This window comes from Canis aureus, chromosome 2, assembly GCF_053574225.1.
Source record: "Canis aureus isolate CA01 chromosome 2, VMU_Caureus_v.1.0, whole genome shotgun sequence".
Classification (NCBI taxonomy): Eukaryota; Metazoa; Chordata; class Mammalia; order Carnivora; family Canidae; genus Canis; species Canis aureus.
The window spans coordinates 72,547,050-72,571,098 of record NC_135612.1 but is presented as its reverse complement, the minus strand read 5'-3'; the positions used below and the strand labels follow the sequence as shown (position 1 = coordinate 72,571,098).

At 41.5% G+C, this 24,049-nt stretch overlaps 1 protein-coding gene across 10 annotated transcripts in view; it reads right to left on the bottom strand.

Moving 5' to 3' along the window:
- APBB2 (amyloid beta precursor protein binding family B member 2) overlaps window positions 1–24,049 on the bottom strand; it is a 381,437-nt gene that overhangs the window by 185,900 nt on the left and 171,488 nt on the right. For 7 of the 10 annotated variants that reach the window (XM_077878824.1, XM_077878772.1, XM_077878822.1 and 4 more), the window contains one exon: window positions 9,007–9,822. In XM_077878824.1, coding sequence (XP_077734950.1) covers window positions 9,007–9,822 — 816 coding nt within the window. Of the gene's footprint in view, window positions 1–9,006; window positions 9,823–23,837; window positions 23,907–24,049 lie in introns of all 10 variants that reach the window. The other 3 variants (XM_077878788.1, XM_077878793.1, XM_077878802.1) reach the window with 1 other exon arrangement.

The following is a 24,049-nucleotide window of genomic DNA, read 5'->3' as shown; positions in this document are numbered from 1 at the left end:
TTGTAGATATAATCAGTTAGGTGAGGTCATACTGGATTGGGGGACTCTAAACCCAAGGACTGGTGTCCTACTAAGATAGCCACGGGAAGACATGGGCAGAGACTGCAGTGCTACAGCCACAAGCCACAGAACACTAGGCATTGCCAGGATGGGAAGCGTGGGAGAGGCAAGCAAGGGAGCTTCAGAAGGAGCCCTCAGAAGCAGCCTGGCCTGATGACATTTTGAACTTTTAGAACCATGAGAATAAATTTCTGTTGTTCAAAGCCATCAAGCATGCAGCAATTTGCTAAGGCAGCCCTAAGAAACTAATAAAGCAGCGAAACATCTATTCTTCTTTGCTTGGAAGCTTAGGCTCTCTGGACCTGCAGTGGGCCTTATCTTTTCATACTAACTGAGGTACTGACATGTGCAAAATAAAACAAAGAACACACAGACACCTGTAAAAGGTACTCTTCATACGGGGGGTGGCGGCTGAGGCCATGGAGATAAGAAACTGTATGTGAGGGCAGCCCCTGTGGCTCAGTGGTTTAGCGCTGCCTTCAGTCCAGGGCCTGAACCTGGAGACCTGGGATCGAGTCCCACGTCAGGCTCCCTGCATGGATGTTGCTTCTCCCTCTGCCTGTGTCTCTGCCTCTCTCTCTCTCTCTCTCTGTCTCTATGAATAAATAAATAAAATCTTAAAAAAAAAAAAAAAAAGAAAGAAACTGTATGTGAGCTGAGGTCACAGAATGGTTCTCACTTATTTCTACACCTCAGGCACCTGCCACAGAACACAGAAAAGGCTCTTAATAAATGACTGGCATATATATGTCTATATGAAGTAACAAATCAGAAAAAATGGGTGAACTAATGAACAAAATTATGATGAGCAAATTCACAAACCCCCAAACTGTTGGTAACTTATATAGATAATATTGCTCAGTTAAAATCAAGGTAAAGTTACAGATCTATTTCAGTTCCCCAAGGATGTGGACAAGTTCAAGCTTGCGGACAACTCTGGATGTTTCTGAGGCATCCTGACTTTTAAAAATCATAAGCCTCGGGACGCCTGGGTGGCACAGCAGCTGAGCGTCTGCCTTTGGCTCAGGGTGTGGTCCCGAGGTCCTGGGATGGAGTCCCACATCAGGTGCCCGCAGGGAGCCTGCTCCTCCCTCTGCCTGTGTCTCTGCCTCTATGTGTCTCTCATGAATGAATAAATTTAAAAATCTTTAAAACAAATCATAAGCCTCTCTATCTATTTATAAATTTAAGATTCCTCTGTGAGAATAATGTATTTGGCCAGAACATTTACAATGAAATTTGACCAAAAATCTTCAAGTCACCCATAGTCCTTTTGTCTCTATGGCCCCACTGAGTCAACCATCTCCTGGTGATTGCCCTGGAGGGTACTTCTCAGAGGCACCAGACACCAGGACAACTATAGGACTCCACCCTTTCTTTTTCTAAGTAGCTCTTCTGTTCACCCTCCCCCAGAAACTTCTGTTTACCTTCTGTTTACCCTCCCCCAGAAACTAACTTGCCAAAACTAGAAAACACAATTTAAAAAAATAAAAAAATTATTTATTTAGAGGCAGAGAGCATGAACAGAAGGGGCAAAGGAAGAGAAATATCAAGTAGATTTCACACTGAGCATGGAGCCTGATGTGGGACTTGATCTCAAGACACAGAGATCACAACCTGAGCTGAAACCCAGAGTCCAATGTTTAACCGACTGTATCAATCAGGTGCTCCAATTTTTATTTTCAAAATGCCAGTAAAGCAGAGAAAAGACTGCGGGAAAATTACAAATTAAACTTCTTTAGCAATTAATTAAAAAGAAAAGAAAAAAAGATTTTTTACTTTTTAACACTTCTGGGAGACAATGCCCTCCTTGGATCTCCATCCGATGTCTATTTAGTCCCCAGTACAGGTAACTTTAAGGACCTAAGCATCCACATCTCTAACAACTGAAGTTTCCTCCTCTGAGCATCCTCTACCCTCAGCACTCTGGCCTCCTCTGAGCTCCTCTACCCCCAGCACAGTCCCTTCCTGGCTCATTGAATGTACCTATCGAAAAAATAAATAAAAAAATAAATTAAAAAAAAAGAATGTACCTATCACCTTGTACTCACTACCAGACTGTTAGACTTTTGCTACCACTCATTTCATTGTATTATCTTTTGTTTCCTAAAGTATAATTCTTTGAAGTGAAAGAGCAACCACAAATTTTTGAACATTTAAGTGAATACTTTTTTTTTTTGTCTAGAAAATTCCAAAAATGATTGAGCGAAACCATTTTCTTCCCTAAGTTCATGAGATGAGGAGATGAGGTAAGTAATATTTTTATATATCTTACCCCCAGGCTACTAAAATCTAACTTGGAAATCACATCACCTACCCCAGAATACAGTATGTCCGAGCTATTCTGGAAACATCTCACATCTGTCTTCTTGAATTCCTCCTGTCACATCATGGAACTCTCAACTGAGAAGACAAGACAGGAAGGCTAGTGAGTCACCAAAGGGTATTTAAGAGATTAAAATTAATCCAGGCAGGGCAAACTTGCTGAAAACTAGGTCTTTCCTATATCCTGGAATTATTTTTTTAAGGGAAAGGAGCTTTTGAAAAGCAATTTAAAAATCATGTATAGTTGAAATTACCAGAAAACAAGTGACATAGAATGAACATTTAAAAGAAGGTTCTGAAAAAGTTAATAGTATAACCTTATCCAAAGTTCTAACATTCTTAAGCTAGCTAAAGCCAGAAATAAGAAGAGCTGCCAATTACACTGACACAATTAGGTTCGTGCCTTGGCTTTCCCCCTCTCCAGCTACCCAGCTTGCAAAAGAGGTCCACTTTGCTTGCCTTAATACTGGAAACAATCAATGTTATGACATCAAAGGATTCAAACTCTTGAGCAACATGATCAATTTACAACGCAAAGTGAAGTGTAAAGGCAAATGTAATCGAAACAGCTCTTTTCCTTGGCACTGGCCTTTCTGACTTGCAGACCTATAGACTCAAATGTGAGAAATGTCTGTGGTGGACTGAATGACCAGTCCCAATTCTCCATCCCTCCTAGGAGCCTAGAATATAAATAAGAATCACCCTATCCAGATGCTCTTCACAGTTATGGTTTACAAGCTGTGCTTACTTTTTCTGTTTCTATAGGTGTGCTTGATGTAGCAACGCTGAGAGAGCATGCATGCATGTTTACCTTCCAGCTCCTTCCAATCAGCAAAAAGATAACATTTATGCAGCCTTTTACTATGTATTACGTACTCTTTGAAGAGGTTCATATCCACACATAATGAAGACTTGGTTCCTGCTTTCATGAAGCTCTACGTCTAAATGGAAGATTTCAAGTAAGGTTACGAACTGCTGAGGGGAACATGATAAAAGAAATCTGAAAACATTTCTCTGAAATGTTACTTTCTCTGAAAGTTACTTTCAATAACTCAGAGGGTCTTGAAAGGTTTCACAGAGGAGATAACATGTGAGCTAGATCCCAATTTTTAATAAGGATGGAAAGATCTTCTAAAATATAATTTTCCATTTTCCAGATTCTCAAGATAACTACCACACACAGCCAGTTGGAGATTAAATCTCACATATTCAGGCTCTGGAGGTCACTCACTATAGTACAGTGGAAAAACACTGGATGCTGTGTCTGAAGACATTGGTTCAAGTCCCACCATGACAATCTGAGAAAGTACCATGAACAAGATTCTATGGACACATAGTAGGTCCACAGAATTTCACTGTGCCATTCCTAATAACTGGTTTTTCAGCCTCACCTATTACCAGGCAACATTGTCAATTAAGTTATAAAATATGTACCCAACATCAAAATCAGATGTTGATTGAGCTATAACATCAAATGTTTACTGAATATATCAAGGCCATTTGGCGATATGTAGGTGGCCTCTGATTTTATTCAGTTAACCATTACTTATTTACTAAGGTCACTTGCTAGATCTCAAACACTGACAACACAAATACAAAGATGAACACAAACCACTCCCTGCCCTTAGGGTACAGAAAGTCCTAAGTAAAATCAGAGTCCAGAATGTAGGTAACTTGTAATTAAGGGAGAAGTAAACTTTTACATCCCACTTGCTGTAGTGATAATGGTGGTCACTAATAATATAGGCGCTAATATTTATTAAACTTTTGCTATATGCCAGACACTGTTCCAAGAGCTCTCACTTAATCCTCACAATTGGTCCATGCCAGACCCCACTATCACCCCCACTTTACACATCAGAGACTGATGAACTGCCTGCCTCTAACCGAGCTGAGATTTGAATTTAGGAAGTTGACTCTAGAGCCCATGCTCTCAATTATAAGGTAATGAAGTATTAGGCTCAAAGTCACACCACCTCGATTTTGTTTTCTCTATGTATATCCTGCCTTTGTACACTTTAGTAATGAACCTAATCTTGGCACAGCTATTCCACAAGACCCACCCAGGTTCATACTCTGTACTTTAATTTTATTAAGCCCCAAATTAAACCTAAGTTAGATGTTGGTACCAACAAGGTCCGGAAACCTGTACCCAGGTAGCATCAAAATATTATATCTTTCAAAAGTTTCCATGAAGCAAAGACACCAGGTGACTAACAGAAAGATTACACACAATCTGACCAACCTATATTTATCTGAGTCATCGTGCTTACCTGGGGCCGTGGAGGGAACTGTATTTCTAGCAAAATGCTAACTAATTCTAAGTTCTCACCTTCAAGTACCAAAATGGGATGCAACCCTTTCTTTTAGAATCAGAGTCAAGGCATTCTTTTGAACTTTGGTAAACTCCTATGAAGCTCAATAATTTCACAGATGCTTTCTTTTTTTTCCCTAATAGGCTCTTGTTTTCTCAGAGGACAGACTACACAGGAGGAAAGAGGAGCAACATATTGTATACATGATTGATTGTGCAAAAAAAAAAGTGACTAAAATGCTGGAGGGGGCAATTGAGAGACAAAGAGAAATGGAAAGTAGTCGATCTCTGGGTTAGCAGTGCATTTTATTTTATAAATAGCAGTCTAACTTGGAAAGGATGCCCCTAAGGTAGAAACGAGCCTATTTTTCTAGGCTCCCCAAAGCACAGTCTACAATCCAAAGATAATTGTGTCATGATTTAGTCATAAAACACACACCACTGTGATGAGTATTTACTTAACACACAGCAGATAAGCAAATATACCCTCCGCAATGCATACTAGAATACGGGTACTCTGTATTATGAGATGCATACCAGTATCTTACAAAAATTTGCTCTTATTTTTTTTCTCTCAATAGTTAGTATTTGTATTTATTATATATATACATAAACATGTATATATTATAGGAAACATAATAAACACTGATTTGACCATTAGAAGTGAAACATACAATGTTTAATTTAAGCTGATCATGATCATTATAAACACTAACAGTATGTTTCACTGGAGAGACAAAATCAAAAGTAATGCAAATGCTGAAAATTCATTTATTTTATTTTACTCACTAATTTTCGTAGTGGTCACCACCTGAAACTTGGAAGTGTGATCATGAAATAAAGAGGTTTCAATTCAGTAGGAGTTCACAACTGGCTATGACGAAATTCCAAAAGAATTCCTAAAAACTACCGATATTAATATTTTGAGATCTTGCGGCGTGCTGAAATAAGTACAGAGATTCCAGAGTGACCATATGTTGAAAATAGCACAGGTTAGGTTCTTATGTACTTTTTTAAAAAACTCAAATGTCACTGCTTGAGAGTCACAGCTAACCCACATTCTCTTGAGCATATTTGATTTAAAATGTCTATCCTTAGCTACCCATTAAGGGATGTTACCATATTGTCAATCTTCCTTTAAAATGTGAAGGTCTTCAAAACTGACTTGAAGAGAGAAAAATGAACATAGCCTCTCATTGTGTCAGAAAGCTTAACTCAGTTCGCATCATGTGCCAAGCACCAGAGAAACACAACAAAAAGTGATGCCAGGACACTGAGCAAATGAGCAGTGAGCAGAGGGGACCCCGGGAAGGTTTCCTGGAGAGAGTCAGAGTAGAGTGTATGTGTTCAGCTGGAATTTTGTGCTCTCTGTAGGCCCTTACTGACACTAGCACCCTACAAGAGAAGGAGCAGTACACAGAAATCATCCAGACACTCAGCAGTGAGGGAATAATTAAATAAACTGTGGAGCTCGAATATCGTGGAATAGCATGCTTGATACTTAAAAAACCTGAGGTAGAAAAATTGTATGTCCTCATATGCACTGCTCTGCAAAATATATACTTAGGAGGAAAAAGCAAACCTTCCTAAAACTATCTAATGCAATTTTTTTGTTTTGATTTTTTTTTAAATGTTTTATTTATTTATTCATGAGAGACACAGGGAGAAGCAGACTCCTTGCAGGAGCCTGATGTGGGACTCGATCCCAGAACTCCAGGATCACACCCTGGGCCAAAGGCAGATAGATGCTCAACCGCTGAGCCACCCAGGCATCCCTGTTTTGATTTTTTATTGTGGAGAATTTTAAAGATGCAAAATTAGAGAGAACAGAATAATAAACACTTATGTACAAATCTTTAACAATTATCAGCTAATGGGCGGTTTTGTTTCTTTTTTCTTTCTTTTTCTTTTATCTCAATTATTTTGAAGAAAATCCCATACCCAATATTATTTATGTTAGTATATATTGTATCACGTTGTATCTATTATACTATTATATATTGGTATATATCTCTAAAAGATAAGGACTCTTTAAAAAATACCATTATCATAAAATTTGGGTAAAACTTAAAATTTATTATAAATGTGGGTATATGTCTAAGATGCTCTCTGGGGGTTTAGCACCGCCTTCAGCCCAGGGCATGATCCTGGAGTCTCAGGATCGAGTCCCACGTCAGGCTCCCTGCATGGAGCCTGCTTCTCCCTCTGCCTGTGTCTCTGCCTCTCTCTGTGTGTCTCTCTCTCTGTGTGTGTCTCACATGAATAAATAAATAAAATCTTTTAAAAACAATAAATACATACATACATACATACATACATACATACATAAAATGCTTTCTGAAAGGAAATACTTAAAAAAAAAAAAAAAGGACAGCGGCCATCATTGTGAATAGGGGCTAGAGTGAAGAACAGGGGAGACTTTATTGTTCATTTAATATCATCCAGTAAATTTTATTTATTTACTTAATTAATTTTTTAAAATTTAAATTCAATTTGCCAACATACAGTATAATACCCAATGCTCATCCCATCAAGTGCCCTCCTCAGTGCCCATCCCCCAGTTACCCCCCCTTCCCCTTCCACAACCCTTTGTTTCCCAGAGTGAGGAGTCTCTCATGGTTTGTCTCCATCTCTAATTTTTCCAGGAAAATTTAAAATTTGCCTACAGCAGAAAGCGCCATGCCTGGAATTGCAGTGGAAAGGCTATCGTGACGGGAGGAAGACAATGAGGTCTGGGAGATACTCCTCAAAGGAAGTGGACTCTGGATGTGAGATACTCAAGGAGACCTTTATGTAGATTCAAACATGAGCAGGTGACAGTGTCCATCAGCTACAGGATATGAATCCTCTCAATGGGTAAAAAGTAATAGCTGTGAACTCAGCAACATTACTAAACATAATTATGTTTCTAGTAATGTGCAGGTCCAGGCATTTATGAGATGAAATGGACTCATCTCAACCTCCCTACTGCCATATCCAGCTACAGCAGGCTGATGAAATCTATCACCTAAAGCACTGCGATTTTAAAGGGCATTTCAAAAACACTTTTTTTTTTAAACAAGTTAATGTCTTCACTTTCTCCTTCTCTTCTTCCTTATCTATAGTCCTTGTAGTTTCTCTGCCTTAGAGGTGGCAGAAATGTTATTTCCTTCAGCAGTGGGACGATCTGTTATATTTCCAGCACATTAACATAGTCCTGGAACCCACTGGGGTAGCTGCCGGGTGACAGGGTTATGTTAGAGAAATAAGCCTTTGTGAGTGCTTGTTTATCCTGAATTAAGATACAACAAAGTGCTCCACATGTTTTAATCTTATAATCAGTACAGTGGGGGGGGGGGGGGTATGAGAAGAAGAGATTCAAAGTAGCTGGCTTTTAGAACCCTGTTCATTTCTGTTCCAATTAGGACAAATCTGAAGATGTTACAGATATAGACAAAAGTCAAGAAAGACTGGTCTCCTTTAGACCACTTAAAATCCTGAACTTCTGAATATATTAAAAAAAAAAAAAAACCCACACCACCACTTTCTTACTTTCAAATATCACATGAACCAGGCTAATAAAATGTTCCCCAGTAAAGGTCAAAGGGAAATGTCCACAACAAGTAGACTTTTAAACTTTTTAAACTTCTAACTTGTCATTAGTTTGAGCATAATTAAGTTCTGAGAACTTTATTTATTTTTATTTTTTTTTCTTTATTTATTTATGATAGTCACACAGAGAGAGAGAGAGAGAGAGAGAGAGAGAGAGAGAGACAGGCAGAGACACAGGCAGAGGGAGAAGCAGGCTCCATGCACCGGGAGCCCAACGTGGGACTCGATCCCGGGTCTCCAGGATCACGCCCTGGGCCAAAGGCAGGTGCCAAACCGCTGCGCCACCCAGGGATCCCAGTTCTGAGAACTTTGAAATAGTTGGTTCTTTTCATGAAGCTATGTGTTGTCCCCTGCAACTCTCTCTCTCTTTTATTATTTTGCTTAACAAAACCCAGTATTTCTAGATAGGGTTTAGAGCCAGTTCACCTAAGCGCTGGCAGTATAATTTAAACAGATCATGCTTTACTATACACTAAGGACCCATTTCTTTTACAAAAATGCTCACCAGAACAAACAACGTAGGTAAGAACCAAAATGAAGCCAGGGAGAAATCTAATGGTATTTTCCACACAAACTGCCTTATTGTACCCCAAGAGGCATACATTCTTCTCTCCCCACAAAAGGACTTTTTTTGGTGCGACCAGGGCTTAATCTCATCAATAACTGGGAACACCAGAAGAAAGTACTGCCATGGTCTAGACCCTTCCCAGGGGTACCTGTTTCATCTGGGGAACTGGGCGAGGCGCTGTCTTGGGATAGTGTTGTCCAGCTGGACTCCTCATCACTCGGTGCCAGGTTCTGGATCCGGTGGAGTGCGCAGTCAGTTTTGGCTCCCGTCTTAGGATGATCCTTCTTGGTCTCTGGGCTGGATGACACTGTGGCCACTTGGCCATCTTCAGGACTGAACTGGGCTTTGTTGGCTTTCTGTGGCAGCGCTTCACCATTCCCGATGACGGTGGAGGCCTGGCCCTGGCCCGGCTGCGATTTCTCTTCCACAACCCCGTGCTGGTTGCCTAAGTTCTGCTCTAGTTCTCTGGTTGAGGTTTCCAGGTCTGCATAGTAATTTAGGAAGCTCTTGGTTCTCCTGGGTTGGGAGGGTAGAATTTCAGAGCCTGAGGAATCGCATGGGTGGGGCTCTTTGCCCTCTAACTTCTCAGAAGTTATGTTGATGACTGCAGTGGGGCTGACGTTTTTGTTGGGGTCCTGCTGTCCCTGTTCTGCAGCCTTCCGGAGCTGGTTCTCCCCATTTTTCACCAGCTTGATGTTGGCAGAGCCACTTCCCAGCAGGGGCTGTGCAGCTGGATCAGAGAGGCCCATTGCCACCTGGATGTTAGTTAGTGCATATTTTTTCCTGCATTTGGGGGGTGTGCTGTTCTTGCTTTCGGTGTGTTTTATTTCAGCATTCAACAGTTCATTGTGGGAGGAACGGAGATGAAGGGTATTTGGTGGTGTGGCTGGGCTGTTTCGATTTGTGATGTCTGTGGCTCCGCTGCTGGCCATAAACACTGCCACGGTGTCTACACCTGAGTCACCTGGAAAAAAGAAACTAGTCATTAGCAGGCTGCCTGGCATGATTAAACTGCTTAGCATACAGTGAGCCAACATTGTTTTTACAAAAAGTTGAAAGGATTAATGCTTCCATTGCACACATTCTTATAGAATGGACTCATTTTCCTCTTTATTTTCACTATTCACTCATAAGTTAAATAGGAACAAATAAAAGGCTTAACGTGGATACAAAAAAAGCCAATTTACAGAAAAGCTGAGCTGTCTAAGGGTCCAAATTTTATTTAGAATCTTCCTTTTGAATTCATTTAAGGGCATTTTCTCCTGGTCATTATTCACAACCTTGCAAAGCATCCCCTTTCTAAACATTCACACCACATTTCTATTCTGTAGTTCCTTTGAGCAACAAAAAAGTTGCCCAAAAATCCTCTGGGGTTCCAGTCTTCTTAATTAACCTGAAAGGTCACTGTTCAACAATGTACCATACATCCAAGGTAATTTTTCTCAGCCATGTTGAGAAATTGTGTTCTGAATGCCTGGAAAAACCAAATCTCCATCAGAGTTTGCTAATATATTTGTGAACATTTTTGACCTGGGCTTAGCGTTTGGATGAAAGACATTTTGGAGAAATGGCTCAGTTACTTGAGAACACACACACACACACACACACACACAATTACTAATAATGCAGCCTTGAGACCTTGGCTACTGCTCTGTTAGAGCCCCCAAAGGAGTCTGAATATATTCCACTGAATTAAAATACAGACTCAGCGGTTTGCAGGCCCTGTGTGCCCTTGCAGGACTCCTAGGAAACTATCTGACAGTTGCATTTATCTCAAATATTGTTCATACCATCCGTGATTTATTCCATGTGTCTCTTACTAGGAAGAAAGAAAGGTTTCTCAGACTAGAAAGGAATAAGATTCATCAACAAAAATTCCTAAGGTTTCACATTTCTCAGCCTATGAAGAATGACCCTTTCTTATCTGATCCTTTGCCCTCCACAGAGACCTCAGTGAGTTTACACCAGCAAATGAACCAAAGCACAGCTCCTAACATTCCTAAAATTGTATTGTGACAACTCCCTCTTCCACCCCCAGGCAAAACAGAGACCTCCACAGGGAAGGAAGGTAAAAATGTTCCTTTGCTTGGGAGCTTGAGGTATTTCTTTCTATCATCAAATACTCAGGATTATCTACTTTAGGAAAGAGTTACCCACTCATGCTTGGGTCTGTGTGCTTCTAGAAAGGCAGGCAATGTACACTATAGGCAGTGCCCACATTTATAACGCAATACAGGCGTGGCCTACAAAGACAGTTAAGGGCTGTAACATGAAGTGGTTAGACCTTGGACTCCATTCTTTATAATTGTTACTTATAAGGATTACTGCTAACCCAGCAAAAGAGCTAAGTGCCTGGGCTTCATTTTAGTTAGAAAAAAAAAAAATCTGGTTTGTTTCTCCTTTTTAAGCAAAATCCTGGCAACTACATTTTAAAAAAATCATACTGTTTTCACTATTACTACCATTTTCATATATTCCAATTTATAATTCAACCTTACTCAAGAGTGCCACTTGATATGAAAGGGCCCACCAGGGATCCCTGGATAGCTCAGCGGTTAAGCACCTGCGTACGGCCCAGGGCGTGATCCTGGAGACCGGGAATTGAGTTCCACGTTGGGCTCCCTGCATGGAACCTGCTTCTCCCTCTGCCTGTGTCTCTGCCTCTCTCTCTCTCTCTCTCTTTCTGTGTGTCTCTCATGAATAAATAAATAAAATCTTTAAAAAAATTTTTTTTAAAAACATAAAACTGAATCCTGTTTTAAGAAAAAAAAAAAAAAAAAAAGGGCCCACCTTGAACCCATTTGAAATTTTCCCAGAGACACATATCTTGTCACATGGGCACACAAGAGAAAATGCCATTTAAACTCTTGGGTATTTAGAATGACATTACTATGAGAAAGGAAATCTCTGCTTTTTAAAAGACATGGCAAATATTTCTAGGAGGCTATTTTATGATGTTAAGGTACTATATTCTAACAATGTTATTAGGGAGAAAGCTTTATTTACTTTGTTTATAACCAGAAACATTTTCAGAAAGAATACTATCAAAATTTCTAGGTGATTAAATAGCTTTTATATCTTGGATGTGATAGATAAAAACCTTTCGCCACATTCTCATCAGCCTTTTGGATCCCACTGCCCTCCCTATGCCCTTTGGAACATTTCTGTGTGTGAGATATCATGAAGGGGAGGTCTGGACGGGTTAAATTAGAACAACAGGACCATCCCGTACAAAACAGCTCTGTCTGCACTGTTTTTATAGATCAAAGCCTAAATACAGTTTGTGTGCATCTTAAGATATTAAATGATGGTATCATCTGGGAGCAAAATAAAAGGTTCACATCTAGAACAGCCAAGTTAATGCTATGACATATACAGCTGTCTCTAGGAAGGAGTTAACTACCAGCTGGGCAGTCATTTGGGTCCAAAGAAGTAAGTAGAGGTCAGCAAATTCCTAGAAAGAACAAGGCTTCAAAGAAGGAGGCCCCTGCAGCCCAAGTGGCTCAGCAGTTTAGCGCCGCCTTCAGCCCAGGGCGTGATCCTCGAGTTCGGGGATCGAGTCCCACGTCAGGCTCCCTGCATGGAGCCTGCTTCTCCCTCTGCCTGTGTCTCTGCCCCTCTCTCTCTCTCTAACTCTCTCTCTCTCCCTCTCTCTCTCTCTTTTTCTGTCTCTCTCTATGTTTCTCATGAATAAATAAATAAATAAAATCTTAAAAAAAAAAAAAAAAAAAAAAAAGAAGGAGGCCCTGAATGTGGGAGGCAGTGCCATGAGGATAAGAACAAAGAACTCAGGGCCAGGGGGACAAGGCTCGAGCCCTGCCCGTGTTACTTACTAGCTGAGGGATCTAGGACACCAGATCGTCAGGGTCCTTGTCTGAAAAATGGGCACATTAATAGCATGTGGTTTTTGTGAGGGTTAAAAAGAGAAATGTAGGTGGGTATTTAAAAATAAGTGTAAGCAACCCTTACCCCTTTAGATCCGAGTGACAGAGCACAGAGCTGCCTGCCAGGGCCCCCAAATTAACACCTGATCTGCTCCAAGTGATAAAAATGGTCCTGCTGTATGGACACACAGGAAGTAAACAGGCTAACAAGATGAGATAAAGAAGTTGGATCCAGAGAGCTTAATTATAGGGGGAAAAAAATCACTCAAGTTTAAGAGGAAGGAGGTTTGTGTTTCTTTTTTAAAGCAAAGGAAATCTGACAACGTCTCTTTGAATCTATTCTATTTAACTGTTTTCTTTGGACTCAAGAATAAGTCCAAATTCCTTGACATAACAGGTGAGTTAAATTCTCCATTTCTCTGCTGTAAAATCAGGATAGTAGTATCTACCCCTCACTGATTTTTGTTGAGAACGAAGAGAGATGACTGTCAAGCATTTAGCCTAATGCCTGGCATACCATTAGGGATTATTATTTTACCATTCCCTCCTTTCCCACGCGTTTTTGTGTCTGATCACCATCTTTAAGGAGCACTTTCCTCTTGCCAGGCACTGTGCTAGGAGTAGGGGAACCAAGACACACAAGGTCCCACCTGCTGAGTGCTTTCAGCCTTGTTGAAGACAAACACGCCATAATGTAATAAACATCAACCAGGATGGGAATTGGGGGAGGTGCAAAGGAGTGAGTGGTCTTCCCACTTCAGTCTGGAGACGATGTGAAGGTAAGAGAGGGTGGATTGGCATTTGGGGGGTCTTAGCAAATCCAAAGACAAAAGTTGAGATGTGGTTAAGGGGGAGGATGAGTCAGGTGGAGTCCTACAAGACATGCTCCAAGGGTTTGGACTTGAACCCCAGGCAGAGAAGAAGATCAAGCACTTCAATAGAGTAAAGGATGAATCTGAGGTTGAAGAGAAAGAAACAGGAAGAGAGAGAGAGGGATAGGGAGAGGATGTATGTGTATGTATGTGTTGTATTCCTTTATGTGGTAGAGGGAAAGGGTATCTTTCCCCCAGCATGTTCTCCAAGATGACTTTGATGAAAGGGCATTAAAGAAGCAATGTAAATTAGGCAATTAAAACCTGAGTAGTCATCAGGGCAAGAGCAGAATGAGGCAGATGGAGAGTGCTTCCCCAACGAAAGAGGCAGGCTGGCCTCATCTTCACACTCTTCCATTGGGTGTTAGAGTCTGACTCTGCCATTTATCAAAGGGAAGCAAAACCCAGGCCCAGAGACCCCCTGGAAGGCTACTGTAAATAATCCAATCAAGACAGGAGGGAAAGAACAAGGTGGGCATGAGAGACTTAGGCACAGGGTGGGGGGTTCTAGGTGGGGAGAGTCTATCCCTCTCACTGACTCTAATCATTCATCCCTTGCCCAGGGCATGAAGATAAGGCCCCCCGTTAAGCAGCACTGGCTGATTATAAGAACATTGGTGGCTTCTGTTCTCCAACAGCTTTGGGAGAATGGCAGAGGTGGGCAGAGGGTGACCTTCAAGGAACTTCCCTACAAACAAAGTGAGGGGACAGAAGAGCAGTTGGAGGATGACTTGGGGTTATAGGAAGGAATTTTTGTTTTTTAAAGATTACAGTCTTAGTGATGTTTTATTGCTTAGAAGCTGGATATGCAGAGGACAGTAGAGAAGGGGAAAATGGAAACACAAGAGGGATATATGAATAAGATAGAATGCAGGTGATGAGGGTATCTGGGTGGCTCAGTTTGTTCGGCATCTGCCTTCAGCTCAGGTCATGATCCTAGGGTCCTGGGATTGAGTTCCCGTAACAGGCTCCCTGCTCAGCCAGGGGTCTGCTTCTCCCTCTGTCCCTCCCCCTGGCTCATGCTCATTCTCTCTCTCTCTCTCTCTCTCAGAAATAAACAAAATCTTTTTAAAAAAGGATCCAGGTGATAAGAGGAGGGAGCATAGCAGATATGAGAGAGTCAGCCTTGCCCAAGACAAGGGATGTTTGATGAGAGAAGGAAGGAAAGAAGTAAGGGTGGCAACAGGTATATCTACCATGGCTGTGACACAAAGCCAAGGAAAAGCAGCACTGACAGCCTCAATTTTCTCTGTGAAAGTAAAGTCTTCCCCTGAGAGGAAGCAGGCGAGGGGAACACAAGGAGAGGAACAAAGTCCAGAAACAGTCACACGGGAGAAACACAGAGTTGGTGACTTTTTCTAAAAGAAATGTTAAGTTTGATGGAATAAGAAGAGACACACAGATCAATGGGATAGACCAGAGAGCGCAGAAATAACCCCATGCATGTACGGCCAATTAACTTATGACAAAGAAGCCAAGAATACACAACTGAGAAAGGATGGTCTCTTCAATAAATGGTGCTGGGAAAGCTGGACAGCCACATGTGGAAGAATGAAATGGGACCACGCCCTTATCCCCTCCACACAAACATCAACTTAAAATGGATAAAAGACTTCAACATAAGACTTGAAACCATAAAATTCCCAGAAGAAAACATAGGCAGTAAGCTCCTTGACATGGGTCTTGGCAATCGTTATTTGGGTTTGAGACCAAAAGCAAAGGCAACAAAAGCAAAAATAAACAAGTGGGATGACATCAACCCCCTAAATGTTCTGCACAGCAAAGGACACCGTCAATGAAATGAAAAGGCAACCTACTGGGGCACCCGGGTAGCTCAGTGGCTGAGTGTCTGCCTTTGGCCCAGGGCATGATCCCAAAGTCCAGGGATTGAGTCCCATATCAGGTTCCCTACAGGGAGCCTGCTTTTCCCTCTACCTATGTATGTCTCTCTGTGTTTCTCATGAATAAATAAATAAAATCTTTTTTAAAAAATGGGAGGTAAAAATGAAGACATAGTCACAGATGGGGGCAGAAGTGAGGTATAAGGTGTGCGGAAGTGAATAGATGAGGAATGTACTCTGGGTAGGGCCTGGAGAGGGCAGGGAATGGAGCCAGGAAGAGGATGGAGAGCTGGGAGGGAAAGGCCAAGGGATCAGAGGTCTCCAAAAGGTCAAAGCACAGGTGTTACAGGAACAAGGAAATGTTTTCAACCCTAGCTGCATGCATCCCTTGGGAAGCTTTTAAAGACATAGAGAAGGCAAAGGCCCACTCCTAAAGACACCCTCCAAAGACTCTGATTCAATTGACCTGGGATTGGGCCCGGTCAGGGCAATTCCAATCAATGTGTGGTCAAGGCCAAGAACCACTAGAACAAGATAATGATTGCTGAGGTACTTGAAACACTCTGATCACGCATGTCACATTGCTTGTCCTTGCACACGTTCTCAACATCCTTCTCTCCCATCTGGCAAATTTCTATTTCACCTTTAAGATTCAAGGTAGATGGTGGAGCCTGGGTGGCTGAGCATCTGCCTTTGGCTCAGGTCGTGATCCCAGGGTCCTGGGATCGAGTCCCGCATCAGACTCCCGGCAGGGAGCCTGCTTCTCCCTCTGCCTATGCTCTGCCTCTCTCTGCGTCTCCCACGAATAGATAAATAAAACCTTTTTTTTTTTTTTAAGATTTTATTTATCTATTCGTGAGAGACGTAGAGAGAGAGAGAGAGAGAAAGAGGGGCGCAGAGACACAGGCAGAGGGAGAAGCAGGCTCCATGCAAGTAGCCCAACATGGGACTGGATCCCGGGGCTCCAGGATCAGGCCCGGGGCTGAAGGCGGCACTAAACCACTGAGCCACCCAGCCTGCCCCAAAAATCTTAAAAAAAAAAAAAAGATTCAAGGTATTCAAGGTAGAGATCACCTTGTTGTGCACTGTCTTCTTGCCCCTCCAGGCAAATTGCAAGGCTCCTTCTTCTATACCCTCAAACCTCCATACACTTCTCTCTCTGACAGCATCACTCCCACTGTTATTTTTGCCTTTTTAGTTTCCTATTAGACCGTGAGCTCCAGCAACCAGAAGAGCAGCATAGCACACAGTAGGTGCTCAATGCATGTTCAGAGAAAAAAATCAGTGAATACGATGGAAAAAAAAAAAAAAAAGCCAAGTGTTTCATTTAACATCTCAAGAACTGTTTACATTAAAAGTCTAGCTCCTCTCCAGCTTTTATCCCATGCAGCATCTGAGCAAGAGTTAAAATAAAATCTTTCAATATACTATCCAGACCAATTTATTTTGCTCCTCGGTCTCGGCTCAAGAAATTCTTATGCAATTCCGCCATAGAAGAAAAGGCTATTTAGAGTCCAAAGTATATGTTTTGTGACCCAGAACAGGCTGGTATACTTCTCTGCCAGACGTGATTTCTTATCAGCTGTCATGCTCCCAGATCCGAGTTCTCCAAGCTTTGGTATGAACAGCATTAACGGCTCAGCGGAGGCTCCGGTACGTGGGGTACAGTGCTCCTGTCACCACCATGCCCCCCAGCACCCCATTCTGGCCCTCCCTCTCTTCCCTTCCTTCCTCATATTTACCACCAGCATCATTAGTAACCATGATCGAAAGGGAATCACATATGCTGGGAAATAGCAACACAGCAATCGTATAGATACTAAAAAGTATGGGGAACCAATGAACGCTCTGTGGATATAAAAGTGAAAGGCTACCACCCCCCTCACGCATCTCTTGCTTCTGCTCTTCTCCATGTAAGACATTTTAGCCTGCTTTCCCCGATCCTAATACCACAGTGACACTCAGAAGTTGGGGCATTCAGGCCACCTCCATTTATCTTTGCCTCCCATGATGTTACTACAGATTTAAGATCGAAGACCACTTGGCCTAATACTCCCTAGGAATTGGAGGGATGGAGGGAGTTAAATCCACTGACACATGGGCTAGACCCTAAGTGAGAATTCAGGGCATTGCCTCTGCATTTCCCAGACTAGCAGCACTGGGATGGTCCTTCATGGCTTTCCTATCCTACCGAATTCTGCCCATTTTCCTTAAAGTGTTCCTCTGGTAAACTGAGTCTCCCCTTCCCACCTCCTCCATGCCTGCTTTCAGGCCCTCATCACTCATCAGTTTCCTTCTAAATCTGCAAGCGTAATGGCTCTGCAGTCTAGCCTGACACATTTTGCCCTGTATCATTCTAAACACAAACTGCGGGCAGCCCGGGTGACTCAGTGGTTTGGCACCGCCTTCAGCCCAGGGCCTGATCCTGGAGACCTGGGATCGAGTCCCATGTTGGGCTCCCTGCATGGAGCCTGCTTCTCCCTTTGCCTGTGTCTCTGCCTCTCTCTCTCTCTCTCTGTCTCTTATGAATACATAAAATCTTAAAAAAAAAAAATAAACACAAACTGATCGTGTAGATCTCCTGCTTGAAACACCTTCTGGCCCCTTGTTTGAATTCAGCTCACTCTGTGAGCCACTTCAAACTCCCCTATGCTAGTCTCAATCGAGCCTTCTGGTCACATCTCCCACCACTGTACCCCCACCCCCCGTCTTGTTCTCTACACTATAGCCACAGTCAACTTTCTTGACAATGCCAAGCCCCTTCTCAACTCTTCCCCGTGCACATGGAGTTTGTTTCCTCTACCTAGGTATGTCTTTTGCCTTCATCTCCCCTACCCCCACCCTATACCCTGCCTGAAAACTATAAATCCTACAAAACCCAGCTCTTTTAGCCTTTCTCTGATTCCTAAACACAATGATGGGTGCCCCCACCTCTGTGCTAGGTATGTAACAGGCTGTTCATATCAGCACTTCTATATTACACTATAAATGCCAACTGAGATGTCTAACTCCCCTCCTAAATTATAAGTTCCTTGAGAGTGCTGACTGTTTTATTCACTTTATAGGATATAACTTACATATCATAAAGCTCACTCTGAATGTACAATTCAGGGGTGTTTAGCATATTCACAGAGTCATACAACTATTACTATGATCTAACGGCAGAACTCTATTGACACATTTGAGCAATACAGAGAAGGTTCTGCTCCTAGATTTCTGGTAGTTGGATGGGGCTCCAAAACTTTGCCATTGTCTCCAAAATTATTCGTCATGCTGTTATGATTCAACATCAATTCAGGAGGATCAATTCCTATTCCAGAGCTGGGTGTAAGTTAATTCAAAGTGAGACAAGAGCTAATATTACTACTGCCACTGTTCCCCTGCATGCACACGGAGAAACATCTGTGATAGTCTGACATGCATTATTTCCTCTCTATCTGGTAACAACCCCACAATTTTTCTTGGGGAATCAACCTTTCTACACACTCATTCCTTGATTCAACAGATTCTCTGGTGTGCTCTACTGTGCAAAAGATATGGTTCTAACTATGAAGGTTATAGCAGGGCACAAAACTGACAAAATAAAAATACCTACTCTTGGGCAGCTTACATTCTAGGGGTTCAGCCCAGGTGTTTCAGGCAGAGATGATGCTGCCCGTTATTTTGTAGAGGACATGGCCCAGGCCCAGCCAGTCAGAGTAGCAAATCCTCATGGCTATGGTGACTGGCTCAAGGAAAAGCATGTGACCCACACAAAGCCAGCCCTAAGATTGTTGCCAGAATGCTCAGAAAAGGGGTGCTCTCTTTTCTCTTTTTCTAAAACTAGAAGATATGAGTCTGGAGCTTTGAGAGGTCACCATGAAGAGGCAACCTGAGTTATTAGCATGAACCTATGAGCAAGCAGATCCATGAGACAGAGAGAAAAGAGGAAGCTCTAATGACATTGTTGGAATCCCTAAAAGAAGCCATACCTACAACATAATACCCCTAGACTCCTTGGGTATTAAAGTCAATTGATTTTTTGGTGTGTGCTTAAACCATTTTAAACTGAGTTTTCTCCTATTAGCAACTAAAGAAAAAATGCTTCGTTAATAAACAGAGTACTTTTTATGAGGCCTAAACAAAACTAAGTAAGCGAGGGTTACTTAAATTCTATAACCAAGGGTTCCCTGGGTGGCACAGCGGTTTAGCGCCTGCCTTTGGCCCAGGGCGCGATCCTGGAGACTCGGGATCGAATCCCACGTCGGGCTCCCGGTGCATGGAGCCTGCTTCTCCCTCTGCCTGTGTCTCTGCCTCTCTCTCTCTCTCTATCATAAATAAATAAAAATTTAAAAAAAATTCTATAACCAATAAAGCTTTCCAGAAACCGAGAGTCACTAAGATCCCAACACTAAAATGTAATCCCATAATTCTGACAACATCCTAATACAAACCCATGCTGGAACCTGTAGTTAAACCTGCCCCCTCTGTTTCTCTTTTCTGAGACCTCTAGGCAACTGTCAAAGAAAATTTTGTCAATAATGACCAGAAACTCTTCTCTCCATACCCTGTTCTACTCTCTGTGTGCTCCCATGACATTCATTCATTGGAATTGGAATTGGAATTGGAATTGGAAATGGACAAATGGCCCAGGGAAGCCCAATGTTTGTTTGTCCCACTCTTCAATTAAACTTCATAATTTCTTCATTTTCATTTTTCTGCTACACAATTTTATTTCCACTGAGGAGTTAACAGCCAATTTCTACCCTGAGCAATGTTGCCTTTTGAACTAGACCTCAAAGTATTAAGGAAATAAAATAACTCAGATTTTGTTTCTTTTAGGAAGGAGAGGCAAAATAAGCCTGGTTTCCTGAAATTACTCATGAAAGTAAACTCCCAATGTGACGAAAATGATAAGAACTTCTCTCTGAACAAAAGAGGCCAAGGCGATGGGTCACTGAGATCACAGGATTAGAACCTTGGAAGTTTCTTTTATTTATTTATTTATTTAAGATTTATTTATTTGAGAGAGAGTGTGTGCATGCACGTGAGAGAGGTAGGGGCAGAGGGAGAGAGAAAGAATCCTCAAACAGACTCCCCAAATGAGCGCAAAGCCAGCCATGGGGCTGGATCCCAGGACCTTGAGATCATGACCTGAGCTGAAACCAAGAGTCAAAGGCTCATCCAACTGAGCCACCCAGGAGTCCGTAACCTTGGAAGTTTCTAACAGCTTCACACAGCTGATTCACAGGGCAACTACCCAGGCTTTATGGTACGAGGGTGATTTCAATAGCTAGGTCTTATCTACCTAAGGGTTTTTTCAAGTCCACTCAACTTAATTGCCTAGGACTCACTTTGTTAAATATCCCAAGTGGAGCTGAGGAGACTCAAAGAGATGTACCAGATACTTTTCTTCAAGAAATTCAATCAGAATGGGTAATGAGAAGGAACAGTTATTAAACAAATTCACGGGCAGTGTGGGTGGCTCAGTAGTTTAGCACCACCTTCAGTCCAGGGCGTGATCCTGGGGACCAGGGATCAAGTCCCGTGTTGGGTTCTCAGCATGGAGCCTGCTTCTCCCTCTGCCTGTGTCTCTGCCCCTCTCTCTCTCTTTCTCTCTCTTTCTGTCTCTCATGAATAAATAAATAAAATCTTAAAAAAAAAATAAACAAACTCACAATGGCTGAAGTAGGTAGAGAATCTTATGAGAAAAAAAGTATTTGGGGGACACCTGGGTGGCTCAGTGGTTGAGCATCTGCCTTTGGTTCAGGTGATGATCCCAGAGTCCTGGGATCCAGTCCCACATCAGGCTCCGCGTAGGGAGCCTGCTTCTCTCTCTGCCTGTGTCTCTGCCTCTCTCTCTCTCTCTCTGAGTCTCTCATGAATAAATAAATAAAAACAAACAAACAAAAAAGAATGAAGACCTTGAAAGCAGTCACCTTGGGATAGTATATATGCTTATCCCAAGGATATTTTCTCTGCTCAATTTCTAAGCCATTTGCATTGTTTAGAAGAGCCTCAACGTCTTCGGAAAATTAACGTATGTTTTTAATACAGCTCTAGATTTTTATGACCAAGTTGGATAAATATGGTCAATGAGCAAGCTTGAAGATACTGGCTTAGGTGGGAAGAAGTAGGTGAGCGATAAAGTAATGACACAGGTTTTCTTGACTAACTGACAAGCTGGGCCTCAGGTCATTTCTACCAGAGAGTATGGAACAATGGCAGATTCCGTGAAAGAGGGTAACTACTTGATTATGTCATTGGCTGAGACCTCCTCGGAAAGGACTCCTGAGTTGAATCTTGAAGGTTCAACAGGAATCTTCCAGACAGATAATGGTGTATGTTCGGGGGTATGTTTGTTTTTTAAAAGGCTCCCTGTCATCAGGAAATGGGATGGAAGGCTACTTTATCCCAGTTATTGGACCAGACTCTTCTGTACTAGCTACCACCTGAATTTTTTTCTTTTTTTTTTTTAATTTTATTTATTTATTCATGAGAGACAGAGAGAGAGAGAGAGAGAGAGAGAGAGAGGCAGAAACACAGGCAGAGGGAGAAGCAGGCTCCATGCAAGGAGCCCAATGTGGGACTTGATCCTGGGTCTCCAGGATCACACCCTGGGCTAAAGGCAGTGCTAAACCGCTGAGCCATCTGGGCTGCCCCTTTCTTTTCTTTTCTTTTCTTTTCTTTTCTTTTCTTTTCTTTTCTTTTTTTTTAAGATTTTATTTGCCACCTGAATTTTTAATTAAAAAAAAAAATGACTGGGCTATACACTCCACTAAAATAAGAATACTGCTTTCCTTGTAAAATGCATCACATCCTATACCAACACATGATAGCAGTAGTTGTCATTAAAAAACCATGCTGGGGATGCCTGGGTGGCTCAGCAGTTGAGGGTCTGCCTTTGGCCCAGGGCGTAATCCTGGAGACCTGGGATCAAGTCCCACATCGGGCTCCCTGCATGGAGCCTGCTTCTCCCTCTCTCTGTGTCTCTCATGAATAAATAAATAAAATCTTTAAAAAAAAAAAAAGTGCTGGATAATTGTGTCATTATCTCTTATACAACTACCAACAAACAAAAGCAACTTGAGTACCATTAGAAAGAATGAATACATTAGCATAATAAACTATAAGTGACAGTAAGAAATTCCTAGAAGTTATCTGATTTGTTCACTTCCATTTAGAGGAAAACACAGCATTTTATATGCTTGCCAGCTTTGTCTTTACAGTTTCCATAGAGAGCTTATCTTGCAATGTAATAAAAGATTTTAAATGCTAAAGAATTCCTAAAAGGAACCATTCTCAACAGTTTAACCTGTGTTTTTAAAAGGACATGTGTATTTGCCCTGATTTTCCAAAACTAATATGCCTGTTCAAATATGTATCTACAAAGAAAATCTACTCCCTGCCCTTAAATTACCACAGTGGGGATCTAAGAATCAGCTCAAAGTTCCTAATTTTCCTGTGTGAATTTAGGTTTATCACATTGTTTTTGGCTGTTCTGTATAAAAAGAATATTACCTGTTGTTCACATACCTCTACTGAGCTTGGCGTTTATTTCGTTATGTTTTATTTTAGTTCTACGTTGAAACAGAACATGCAGTATTATATAAAGGAGAAAATGGCTGGGACGTCCTTAAGGATTTTAATTCAGAACTGAGAGACTTTAATACCCATCTGTCCATGGTTTAAATCTACTTACTTAAAAACTCAGAATTTGCTGAGTGGTTTGTATCCTAACAAATATGAATTCCACAATTCATCTTTCACTTGCAGTCCTAAGTCTATGTGTAATTCAAACTGTTACAGCAATTACTTCTTCCTTATTCTATTACTGTGAGATGAAGAGTTAAATCCCACACCACACTGTGTGTGGACTAGCATCCATCCTGACACAGAGAAAGGGATATACAATAAAATTAAGGTGGTTTTCTTAAGGCCTGAATTTAATCAGCACCAGATCAAAGAGAATACTCAATGGGGGAGTTCTGCTCTAGACAAACCCAACAATGGTTGAAGACTCAACAATGGCTAAGATGCTGTTTTAGAAGACTCACCACTGACACCTCATTGTCCATATGTAAGTATTCACAGGCTATCACGTGCAATGCTAGTTGGGAAAATCTGACATAGTTTTAGTTTCCTGTTATAATCAATAAAATACTTTTTTATTATATTACTAGAGTCATGCAATTGCTACATAAATACAGGTAAGTTCAGTTGATTCTCCTATCTTATTTTAACGATCTACTTTTCCACCACATGAGTGAACAATAAAAAGCAAAAACATGTCATTTTAGCAAACCATGTTTAACATCAAAACAGTCATCTATCACATATATTTGTTCACATTTTAATATTCAACTGCTTCTCTGCATTGAAACATGTGAAAGTGTGTCTGACCTGGAAGTACTTCTGACATGGATCACTGGACGCCAGCAGTGGTGCAGGAAATAGGTTATAATTTGAAATCTGAAAAGAGGGATCATTTGAGAAATTAAAACCCCAAATAACAAGCACAGAAGAAAAAAAGCATAGCATTGACAATTCTTCCAAAAGCTGTCAAAAATGTTAAACAATTTTTGGCAGAAAATATCCAAATTTTTGTTTATTTA